Here is a 13,340-nt window from a genome sequence, read left to right on the forward strand (position 1 = left end):
GGAGCTAGGCGGTAGACCATCTTGGAACAGAAACATACCAAGTTCAAGGTGGTCAAATGGCTTTTGGATCATGGTGGCTGATCAACCCACTTGCCTTCTTGGATCTACTAGAAATAAGCTTCCAAAACGTAGCTACCAGCTTAAAGCTGGATTTTACAACAAGAACACTTCTTTTATGCCACATACCCTACTGCTTTTTCACAGTTTATTGTACCTCTGCCACCTTACAGGCTGACGGATATCACATACACACACTTTCACACATACTTCATCTTCCCTTGTGGATTTCTTGGTCGTATGGACTTAAAAAATGTGAGTGGTGTTTGCCTTTGTAAAAATAGCATTGTGGTTTAATGCCAGTATGTTGCTATGTGGTTGATTGGTTTTCAACGTGTTGATATGTGGTTGACAGATGACATACTAAAGTTAAACACTTACAGTCAAGAATTTGATCCCTAGCCCTAAGTATGAGTAATAATAATAGTGATGCTTGCCTTCAGAAGCAACACTAATAAAAACCCAGATATTTCGGTTCCACTGACAGAAAACTCACTGTCAATATGAACAAGAAAATGACAGAGTGAGAGAAAAGGGGAACAGAAAAAAATTGAGGGTTAAAGCTAAGTGTGTGGGTCAGACAGAATGACATGACAACTGCAATAAATGTAAATAAAAGAGCTTTGTGTGGAATTCAGTCCACCCGACAAGAGGCTTAACACATAAATCTACCTCACACAAACACACACACACACACACTTTCCGGCACATACACACATATTCCTTTACAGAGAAATCATTATTCACAGACACACACATGTAACAACTTTGTCCAAAAAAACTGGACAAAAACAAATGATCCCATCAAAACAGTGCATGTGAAATGAATGCAGTGCATGAAACATTAACCATAACACTATCAAAATTTCAAATCGCACTTCAAACGTTCCCCCTCAGTCTCAACTGTCAAAACTCGACCTAAATAAAATGTAGGCCAATGCAGTGTTTAACTGGCCTGAGGTGATAAACCAATAAAGCCTATTCACTCTTCATTTATGTGTCCCATGAAGCCACTGTGAGTGGCATATAACTATGTTTTATTTTTTCACTTTCCGTATTACCGTCACTATCGACAGCATATTAGCTGTATTCAATACCTAGTGAGTATGGATGTAAAGTAAACTACTTAAAACACCACAATAAGCTGAAAAGAATGAAGATTTGTTAACGTACCATGTTAGCTATTTACCTCACAATGAATGAAAGACTGCACAAAACTGTACAAGTAAGCCACAACATATTCAACAAAATTTCATGCACTTTACAAGACATCACTGAGCTTTAAAAAAAATTCAAAATGAAAAACATGATCAACACATACCTGTTTCTTCATCAATGGTGAATCTCCCAAGACCACTGCCATCACGTATGGAGTACTGCACCTCGCCATCTCTTCCTGTGTCATCATCCCTTGCAGACACCTGGAGCACAGAAGTCCCGATCCGAACGCTTTCCTTTACTGATCCGTTCATGGCGAAGTTCGAGAAATATGGTGCGTACAGGTTCTCATTAACATCCACCACCTCCAGTTCAACAAAACTAACTGACAGGAGAGACACCGGTCGGCCTTTGTCTTTCGCTCGAACTGTTAGGTTGAAGATCTGTTGAGTTTCGTAATCCAGCTCCTTGGTGAGACGAATGGCACCACTAATCTTGTCCACCTCAAAATGGCCATCGTAGTCGTTAGCGAGTGAGTATCGCACCTGCCCTCCAAGTCCCAGGTCAGGGTCTTGTGTATCCAGCCATGCAATGACAGTGCCCACTGGGAGGTCTTCTAGTGCACGGGCGCTGACAACACTTGGGATAAAGGCTGGTGGACAATCATTAACATCCTCGAGATAGATTTTAAGAGTTGTTACCGAAAATTGTTGAGCCACTCGCTCTGCTCGATCTCGCGCTTCCACTTTTAATATGAAGAACGGAACAAACTCACGGTCCAGCTGACCTGCAACATATATAATCCCACTGGAGCTGTTGATGCCAAACTGTGAAGTGCTGGTGAGTAGGGCATACCGGATCTCGCCATTGAGACCTTGATCTTTATCAGTAGCTTCCACCTGGATGACTTCGGTACCAATAGGGGTGTTTTCGGGAATGCGGGCCTGGTAGCCACCATCTTGAAGAAACTGAGGTGCATTGTCATTTGCATCTGCTATGTAAACCGTTAGAAGCCTCCAGGATGATCTTTGTGGTTGGCCTAAATCATACAGCGTGATGTTTAGAAGATAGCGATCTGTCCTCTCACGGTCTAGAGGAAGGAAGATGCTTATTACGCCATTCAGAATTCCAATAGTAAAACAACTGTCTGTGTTGCCATCAGCAATGGCGTATAAGAGTAATCCATTGAACCCAGTATCTCCATCGAAAGCTTTTACCTGAAACACACTCGTGCCAACTTGTACATCCTCACGCACAGTAATGTCAGTTGGGAAGGATTTATCATATTGAGGCGTTTGGCGGTTCACAGAGAACAGGTCAATAAAGCCCTCCTCCATTTTGGGTTTACTGCTAGCTTTGGCTTTCTTCAGAAGTTTCTCAGCTAGACGTTGGGCTACTCTGGTTTCGGTGCAACTAAAGCTCTTGGGCGGTGACTTCCCTTGCACTACAGATATGTTCACAAACATGGGATCGGAAAAGTGTTCCCCATCTGTAGCAGTAATTTTTAGACTGAATGAGTTTTTGGGTGTTGCAGTGTTTAGGGAGTGATGTAAAGTCATGACACCAGAATCGGGATTTAAGTCAAAGTACCCTTGCTCATTCCCTGAGAGGATCTTGTATTTGACTAGCTCTAGCTCATCAATGTCTATAGCTGACATTGTGGCGATAACCTCACCTACCGGAAGGTCTCGAGAGATTACACCAACACAAGCCACTTTCTCAAATAGGGGTTTATTATCGTTAACATTCTCTAGGTGCACAGTGACATTGACTTCACTCTCACGCCTATAAGGGGAACCCCAGTCAGAAGCACGGATCACAAAACTAAATCTCTCTACAGATGATTCAAAGTCTAGCTCCTGTGTTGTTGTGACTGCTCCGGTGAACTGCTGAACACTAAAAGGTAATTGTGTCAAGCTAGCCATGCTATATGTGATGTACCCGTTTTCCCCATGGTCACCATCAGAAGCAGTCACCACAACAACAGTGGTGCCTACCGCAACACTTTCATTTACAAATACCTCATAAGACTGCTGAGCAAATGATGGTGCATTATCATTGGCATCCTCAAGAATGATTCTAACCTTGACCCTAAGGTCACTGTCTACTTCTAAGACTTCTAGCTCAAATACTTCCTGTGTGAGTTGGGTGAGCCAACGTGACGTGCTGATGACGCCAGTCATGGTGTTGATACTGAAGAACCCTGAATCAGCAGATGGAGTCAGAATGTACTCAGCATCATCTGGCTCTGGCTGGAGTTTCACAGCCTCCACAACAGTTCCAGGAGGGGCAACTTCACTCAACAGGACCTCGTATTCATCCTTCTGAAATGCGACTAACACCTGGGCTGGTCGTGACAGTCGTAAGTGCATCGTGTGCACAGCAGAAAACTTCTGAGGTGTTCCACGATCCCGAGCCTGCAAGCTGAGGTTTAATCCAAATGGATAACTGTCCCAGTCTAACTGCTCTGTTGCACGAAGGACAAACTCGTTTGATCCTTTCTGAGTGACTTCCTCATCCACCAGTTTTTCACTTGACACATCTGTCCTTTCGATGCTGAAGAGTTCAAGAAGGTCCCCAGCCACAATGCTCACTGTTTCAATTTCTCCATTTGCCCCTTCATCAAGATCCTCTACGGTGACCACAGCTACTACTGGGGACTTCTCAGTCCATACAGGTGCTAATGTAACGATACTCAGAGTGGGCACATGCTCGTTAATCCGTTCTACATGAACAAAAAGTTTAGCTGTACTGCTTACTCCATTATTCCCATAGAGCTTCATTCCCCGGTCTACAGCTTGGATCTCAAGATCATAGCGACTTTGAGTGTTAACATCCAGCTTCCCACTGAGAGAAACAACTCCGCTAGTTGGGTGCACAGTGAACAGCTCCATCCGCTCCTTGAAAAAGTAATAGAACTCTCCATTTGATCCTATGTCAGCATCCGTGGCAGTGACCTGAGCTATGCTGGTGCGTAGGGGTGTGCTTTCCGCAATGGTAACTGAATATGTGGTAGGGGAGAAAAGGGGTCGAAGGTCATTCATATCCAATACCTGCACACTTACTTTAGTCCAGGCCTCGGATGTATCCCCCCTAATGGAAGCTTTCACTGTCAACATGTAGTTGTCCTGAACTTCACGGTTCAAGATGGCAGCATTCCCCCCTTTTGTTCTTATCCGCAGGAAGCAGAAATCACCCAGAGTGTACTCCTCAGCCTTGAAGAATCCTTCCTCGTCCCCAGAGGTGATGCGGTACCTTACCTCCCACGAGTGATGTTGGAGAGGGATACCCATGCGCACCTGGCTGGCAGCATAGGTGCGGGCGGCCGAGTTCTCGTAGACTGATGCATGGTACAGTGGTTGAGTAAACTGTAGGTGGGACCTTTCACCTTGGCAGTGGCCTGGAGGTGGAGAGAAGAACAGCAAGAGGGCCAATTGTAGGAGAATGGCCCATATGCCTGCCCAAAGGGCCATGCTCACTGCCATCCCATCACCAAACCCATCCTGGAGACAGAGAGAGAGAGAGAGAAAAAAAAACAGAGAAAGATGTTAGGAAGAGCAGATGACATGACAGTACACAACCTGACCTTTCACATCTAAAGCTCATAGGTCACTAAGGATCAGTCAAAAAGATCAAGCACAAGCAAAGGAAGTTATGTTCTGAAGAAGGGCTGGTAGCCAGGCAACCGCAAGCCGAATGACATAACTACCCAGGTCTCAAAATGGACATTGACACACAATTACATGCTAGAGAAAAACCAGGAGGATGCAATTCAGGAAAATTCACTCACATACACACTCTACACACAAGAAAAAAACAGCAGGAGAATGCAAGTCAGGAACAAAATAATTATAGAGAATGAAAGATCAAAAATACAACCCGTGAAAACGAAGACACACACACACACTCATTATATGACATGGTTTTAAAAAAGATCTAGAGAAAGGATAAAATGTTGTGGATTCAGCAATATACTGGTTATGATAAAGTGCTGCTGGAGAGGAAGTCTGTGAGTGTGGGTTTACTTAGCTATATTTGGGATACAAAATTGTCACCAGAAGTTAGCTGAATCCAGCAAAGCCTTTGGGGATTTAAACTGAAAAAAGTATCATAAATCCAATAAAATGTATATATAAGTGTATATATATATTTCAATTCTAAAAATACTTACGTTTTCATTTAGGGTAAGTTAATTATAATTTGTTTTTTACAAAACAACAGCAGTCTAAGGTATGTCCTCAATTTATAGTGTTTGTGAGTTCATGCTTTCAAGTAAGTCATTTTGGATGTGTGTGTGTGTTGGTATGGTACATCAACTCTAGTTTTAGACACAGATTGTTTTGTGTGTGCCCTGCGGGATGGTTAGGATGTGTTCCAGTCCACAAAAATGCCCTGCTGACCTTACCATGCACATACACAATATCCAACATTTGCCCACACAAAAACACTCATGCATACAGAAAATACACACACACACAGAGTTGCTGTGGTCAGCCCACACATGACTCAGCACACACATACACACATCCCCTTCCACTTAATGATATCCTACTGCATACTAACCAACTCAAGTCACACAAATTGGAATAGGCACACACACACAAACTCAAAATGCAGAGATCAGCTTATTTTATTTATTTGGGTCTATTTCTTTTGGTTTCTCTCTCCGTCACACTCTTGTTCTCTCTCTTTGTATCCACATACACTGACAGACAGTCTGTCAGATTAAAACCAGCAGGCATTTTGGAGCAGTCAAGGTTCAGTACGCAAACAGTGTCTTGTCTCCCCTAAAGCCTTGTTTAGACTGACCAAATCTCCGGCTCAGCTGGCCAGAGACTTTACACAACACAATAAAAACGCATATCATGAGGCCAACACCAACACCGCAGTGCATAAACACATAGACACTATCAAAACTACCTAGCTAAAAAAAATCGAATTTGAATTTTCCATCTTGGTTATTGGTATATTAAAATGTCCAGATGGACTACTATACAGCAACTTCAAATGAGGCTATTGCAATTTTAACTATGCATTTATATAAATGTTAGCATAACTTATCTGGACAAGTTTACTCAATATTTGTATTAGCAACCTAGCAAGTATCGCTGTTGAAGATCTAGTCACTAAAACACAGTATAAGGCAAGGCATCAATATTACTTTATACATTATTAATTACATTGACTTTTAGGAGTAATACAACTTTGATCAGTCCCATATAATGCTTTTTTATGTTGTTAGTATAACATTTATGAAAACATGCACTTAGCAAACTGTTGAATATGTAGTAGAATAAAGTACAGCTTAATAAAAGGTAATACATCAATGTTACTTTGATCATTTGTTGAACAATTATTATTATAACTATAAAAAAAAACCTTAACAATAACTTTTTGTTGCAGTACTCATCTTTCATTGACCTTCAAACAATGCTGCACTAAAATGCTTTCACATAACTTTGTGGCAACTTGAATCAAACATAGATAACATCATTATGCCTTCCATTAACAATATTTAAAAAATGACAACCTTTAAGTAAGGTTAGCCAACATTTTTAGAATGTCCTAGATGGGACATAAACACAAAACATTGCCAACTATTCTATTAGTACACACTATTGATCATACTTACTCCCGCATTGGTACACACACACACACACACACACACACACACACACGCACACACACACACACACACAAATTAACTACAAAAACACAAAACATTATCAATAAAAAGCCATTATCTACATAAGCACAAAGCATTATCAATACATAAAGCCATTATGACAAGCCACTGTCAATAGAAACTGCACACTAAAATAACTACATGACAAATTTCCCAGTCACAAGTCACGCAAACTTTACCAAAACAGATGAACTACGAGCCACGCACGCTTTGCAAAATGCAGTTTGGAAACATTAATGAACTTGGGATCCTGCGTTTGGCTCATTCACAAAAACTGCACTGAAAAATCATGCTTTGTGTTTTCTTTTCTAATGGAAAGTGTTTGTGTGCATGTTTATCTGCTGATATTTTGTTATCTGAACACTGCATTATAATCTATTCTCTGACAGCTCCACGTTTAAGAAAAGCTGCAGCGCTCCACTGCATCCGAATGCGTGTGCGTAACGTGACGACCAATCCAATATTCCAAAAAACAGAGAGGAAGTGATGTAGAACAAAGCGCATTTCCATAACAGAGAGAATTCTAAATGACAAGAGTGTGTGTGAGATGTTCTGATATCCATAGACAACGGCATGATCCTTTCACTTCAGTTTCATGTTTAAGAAAAGCCGGACTGACGCACTTCTTCTAATTGTCTGTATGTGCATTAGTGCTGTCATAATACCAACATTCAACCAATTAGACATTACCTTCAGTCAACCCTTACAAAAATATGTGGTTTTATTATAGAAAAAGTGTAATAAACATGTTTTGTTTTTTTGTAACATTTGTATAACTACAGTTTTACTACAAATACCATGGTTAAACTATGGTTAGTGTTGCAAGACCATGGTTAATTTGTGGTTACTATGGTTTAACCACAATAACCATTTTTTATTGGTTTTATTGTTTGCAAAACCATGGTTAAATTTTTTAAGGGAATTACCATCATACTTAGCTAACCATCACACAAGTGTACACTGTATAAAAAAACTTTGCATTAGTGTTTAGTTGTTCTTTTATATTATATGTGACATATACTGAATGGTAGAAATAAATAGGCCTATAAGGTATAATAAACATTTTTTAAGATGTGCTACATTTTATAAGCTCAGAGGCTAACCATAATAGCTTAGCATATTGTTAGCCATTTAGCCTGCTATTCTAGTTACAAACATAATCAAAGCAGTGCTGTCGAGTATTACATATATAAAAAAATGTATCAGATGGTTTACAAGTATTAGTTTTGTTTAACATTATATACATTATTAACAAATGTATATAAAGGCTCATTTGCCTAGCTAGAACAAGCCTTATGATAATTATCCATGGTTTTGCTATAGTAAAAGGGTAACCATGTTTTGTTTGGTTTTATTTTTGGTCGGGGGATGCATTTGTACGACCACAGTTTTATTACAAATCCCACGGTTAAACTATGGTTAGCATAGTAAACCTATGGTTAATTTTTGTAAGGGAAACACAATCACAATTAAACAATATTGCAATATGTTTTTGAACAGGTAACAAAACAGCCACCTATTGGGTTTAAGAATACATGACTGTAATGTTTATTACTTACTAAAACTTTGTCTGTTGTTTAATGTCCCAGTCAGTCAATGACTTCACAGACAGCATTTCTGCATGAAGGTACCAAAACTGGTTTCACAAAGGCCTGAAAGGCACCATAAACTCATGTCTAATGATCTAGAACATTCAAGTGAGCTTTACTCAAAACCAAGTGAATATTTTATGAATACGATGCATGTCTCAGTAAAAACGGAATCACAAGTTGGACATTTATTTGGATGATTTTACTTCCTCCCAACCACTTCATTAGACATCAGCTTTATTTTTCACATAAGGATACGCAATCAAAAATGGACCAAATGAAGGTATTTCATTTTTCTATTTTCTTTTACTGTCAGACAGCACTGCAGAAAGACTTAAAAAAAATTAGCATTAACTTTGTTTCTAAGCACTGGTATTTTTGACCTCCCTTGTCTTTTTTCTGCTCCTGCTTGTGTGTCTTTTCATCTGTATGTGACAATTAATCCAATATTCTGAGTGTTGCATAAAGGAAGTGAGGGAGAATGAATGGCCATTTCCATAACAGAGAGTTCTGATGGACTACATGTGTGTGTGTGTGTGTGTGTGTGTGTGTGCTTGTTTTGGTGTCATTAATTAGAGCGGGATCTTTATTGCTTCTGGCACTGGTTTCTGTAAGTGTCCTGTCAGTCTGAGCCAACGACCTCTGAACACACACACACACACACACACACACACATGCACGCACGCACACTCGCTTCCTTCACATATGCTGCGGCTAAACGGACAGCACTAACAAGCGCAGTGGGTGTATGTGTGTGTTTGAGGGGACATTTGTGAATTGGTGGTCCCTCATGCAGTCATGCGACCCGCAGAAGCAGAGCAAAAGCCCTAGGAGAAAAAATGAGCGGTAGAAGAGGACAGTGAGTTCAAAGCTATCAGTGGAGTTTGTATGTATTATGCATAAGACAAAGAAAGGCAGAACAAGTATGCGAGAGAGAAAAGTTGTGTGATTCTCTCTTGTCATGTCCAGAATGTTATTGTGTGTTGTTCTGGACTGGATGAGTTAAGCTGTGCTGTTTTATTTTGTGAAATGCTGTGCACTCACTTCTTCTTGAACATCAGTATGCGCAGTATCAGTGTGTGTTTGTGAGAGAGAAAGATCAAACATCAGAAAAACTTAGAAACACTCTCAAATATGCCAATGTTGAATACAGATTTAGCTAAAAAGGCAATAAATTATCCTGCAGTATTAAAAAATCCTGAAATTTGTAGGCAAAAACATCTGAAAACGTAGCAATTTACTGTATGAAACACAGATCACAGGGGACACTTTCAAACCAAGCAGATGTTGCTTCAGTTCTGAACCAGTTGTGAAATCTGCCTGGGCAAATATTTCATCTGCAAAAATTCACCAAACTATTTTAAATAAGTGCTCCTTTCACCAAGTAATTATGAATTAAATTACATTATCTTTTCAGTTCCTTTACAATCGCATGTGCAGTGTCCACTGCATTATATTTCATGATAATACTATTTTTATTATTATTATATTTAATATGTTTCATTTAAGATATATACATTTTATTATGGCATTTGTCATAGGAATGAAGACTAAAATAATGAATGAATGAAATCCATTGAAACTGCAGAATACAATCACTTTGACTGAATCATAAGGAAGAATGAAATATAATGAATCAATAACGAATTAATAAGGATACTGAATCATTCAAGAATTGTGACTTGGTTTGAATGACTCATTTGCAAAGAACCAATTTAAATGAATGATTCATTCACCTATTGAGCATTGCAGTGGTTTGCGACCAAGTTTCCTTCTGACAAAACAAAAGCTATATTTAAACAATTAAATACTGTAGAGCAGAAGAGCGCAAAAATGTAATGTCACAATAGAAATATCAATGGTATATAATGAATTTTCAGATTTTCCTGTCTATATCTTCGTATGTTAGAACATTATGGCAGTGTTGGACTCCAAATGAATGAGACCAGAAGAGGGTCGAGAGACATGCTCCTGAGACCAAAACCATGAAAATATGCTCTTGGACTTGGATCTCAGTTCTTGAGTCCAAGTCCATTTTTATTTTATTTTTTTTTAAGTCTTGACCACATTTTTTGTCTTGACTTTGGAGCATGTGGAATCCTTGAATTGGATTCGACCCTATTGGTCTTGATTCACATGAATGGGTCTCGACTACAACACTGCATTGTGGACAATACTTCACACTAGAAACTACAATGAACTGAACCACCTTCAAATGTGTTCTTCGGTCTGCTCTGAGACTCCTTACACATTTTCCACACAAAACCTCCATAATCACCACGTCTCTCTTCAATTTAGCTTTCCTTGGGACATCACTGGACCAATTTGCAGTCTCATAAAAAGGCCCTGCTATCTAGTATAAAACAATTAGGGGAAGAGCGACAACCGTTAGTTGCAGGATGTACATTGTCATCTATATGAATAAAATTACGTCCCTCATTCCAGCTTGAATGAACTGCCATCTGAATGCATGATTTTTATAACAGAGGAGCCATACAATACATTATCCTTACAGTCCGTACTCACAATCTGCCCAAGTTTTTCTTTCACAATAACCCTTTTAACCATTTCATTTCTAACTTGAGGAAAAGTACTTTTTTAAAGCCTATTTGGACTTACTTTCCCAAGATTTTCCCTCAGTATTAGGGGAGTGCGATATTGACTAAATTAGTTCTTGATATTTTTTCAATAACAATAAATAATTGTGTTTTTATTCTGGTATCTTGGCTGGTTCAGGCCTGTTATGCATAAATAAATATGATGCTAAAAATGCGTGGTGGCAAGTATCTGTCTCAATTGAGTGATTTATTAAATCATGCATTCAAATGATTTGTTCAAAACAGCTGATTCGTTTAGAATTGGCTTTCTTCATGAATGGATCATTGATTTATTAACTAGATTTTTTTCAAAAACAGATTTTTAAATTTTTTCTTTCAGGAATGAATAGGTGTGTATAGGTAGATCCCTAATATTCAGATGGCAGACGCTTGAAACAGTCAGATGGGGAATCTATCCATAGCCTAGATATCTATGGGTACAACAGTGTGCATGATGCTATTGTTTACACGGTTGTCAAGTATACGCAGAGAGAATGTGGGAAGCCATGCCATTCATTTTCAAAAGTATCTGTTTTGCTCTGTTTACCCAGGAGTTTTCAGACTAAGGCTACGTTAACACGGCATTAGCCTCTTTCACACAGTAATACCAGTAAACTGCCGTAAATTTACCGGAATAACTTTACCGGTAAATTTAAAAATGCAGTGTTCACACAGTCAACGACATTCAGTCTTTTTTTCCGGAAAAGCACCATTCACACATCCATTCCAAAATATCGGTAAATTCTGTGACATCAATAACCTATAAACAGCTGCGCTTGTATTTTTAAACATGGAGGGTAATACGTGTTCAGTATTTCTGTTGATGGTTCATTTTTGTTTCAAACTTTAGTATTCATGCAATTGCTTTTGTTACAGAGACATCGTAATAGATGACTGGTTTGAATAATTATACTCACCATTAATAAAACACCTCATGCTGTCGGGAGCTGACCAACTTAGTGAAAATTGGCATGAAAGGATCAATAGCACAATGAAGTTGCGATTGTAAATTGCAGCCTGTAATACGCGCGACATCGCAGAAAAGGTGCATTCACAAATGTTGCCTATGCTGATCCAAATTCATATCAATAAGTCTTATCAGCGCAGATTAACAGTTCTGCGTTCAAATTGAGTTCGAAAGATGTCGCAAAGCACCGGAAACAGTAATTACCGTGAATGTGACAGAGGGAAATAGTAATAATATTTTTTTATTTATTTACTAATAAACTAGTGTTTTCTGAGTCTGTCCCAAGGATGAAGTTGCCTGACTCATCGTCTCCCCATTAGACACGCCTTCTATACGGATTGTGATTGTATTGAGATTTTTTGATGTTTGTTTTTATTATTTAGTTAAGTAGTAATAAACGTGTCCCTGTAGCCCAAGTGGTAGAGCATTGCGGTAGCAAGCGCAAGGTTGGTTTTATTTTACAACATTTTATTTAATTTAATTTAAAAAGACTTACAGTCTTACGTATGCCACGCCAGTTGTTGGCGCTGTCACCTTGTTAGTAAGCAGTACCTGTTGGAAGGGACAATTATACGTTGTATATGTTGCGTCTCTGCTGTAGGCTGTAATATCGGTGAAGAAAATCCACACTTTGCTGACGAAGCACTAGCAAACTTTTGAGCAGCAACAACAGTACCATGTACTCCGCCATTGTTGTGTATGTTTGTTCGAACAGATACTATGAACAAGCATGACATCACCGTTTTCAAATATTCCTGTTTTGGGTGTTAACACAGAAACAATAACAGTGGCGTTTTCAGAAACTTGCACTTTGAAACCAGTTTTCCTAGTGTAGATGAGGACAAGCTAAAGATACACTTATAACACTTTTTGTTTCTGATAGTACCCCTCTCTCAACCCAAATGCCCTGTTTCCAGATCTAGTGTAAACATGGCCTGAGGTGAGCAAATGTTCTCCTCCCGCTTTGTTTGGGACTATTGTGGATAAAATAGAAATAAAGAGACAATATTGTGTCTGTAATAATGTAACTCACTCAATATTAACATTTTTGTTTTTAGAACTGTTGTATAAAGTGAATATTTCGACATGTCTAATATTCATATCTCAGCTCGCACATTTATTATCATAGATGATAAATATGGCAAAGCTCTACTCTCTAGTATATTTGTCTCAGCTTTAGGTTCTAATTTTACAATCAAAATGAAACAACTTGCTTTATAAATACTGACCCAAATAGAGCAAGACAGAAGATAGCAAAATATTCAAATGAAACCGAAAGAGTGATA

At 38.9% G+C, this 13,340-nt stretch overlaps 1 protein-coding gene across 3 annotated transcripts in view; it reads right to left on the minus strand.

Moving 5' to 3' along the window:
- Positions 1 to 13,340, minus strand: part of fat3a (FAT atypical cadherin 3a) — a 140,969-nt gene that overhangs the window by 78,967 nt on the left and 48,662 nt on the right. For all 3 annotated transcript variants that reach the window (XM_052576898.1, XM_052576897.1, XM_052576896.1), the window contains exon 2: positions 1,379 to 4,718. In XM_052576898.1, the coding sequence (XP_052432858.1) occupies positions 1,379 to 4,700 (3,322 nt within the window). In that variant the 5' untranslated portion in view covers positions 4,701 to 4,718. The remainder of the gene's footprint in view (positions 1 to 1,378; positions 4,719 to 13,340) is intronic.

Source organism: Carassius gibelio, chromosome B15 (assembly GCF_023724105.1).
Source record: "Carassius gibelio isolate Cgi1373 ecotype wild population from Czech Republic chromosome B15, carGib1.2-hapl.c, whole genome shotgun sequence".
Taxonomy (NCBI): domain Eukaryota; kingdom Metazoa; phylum Chordata; class Actinopteri; order Cypriniformes; family Cyprinidae; genus Carassius; species Carassius gibelio.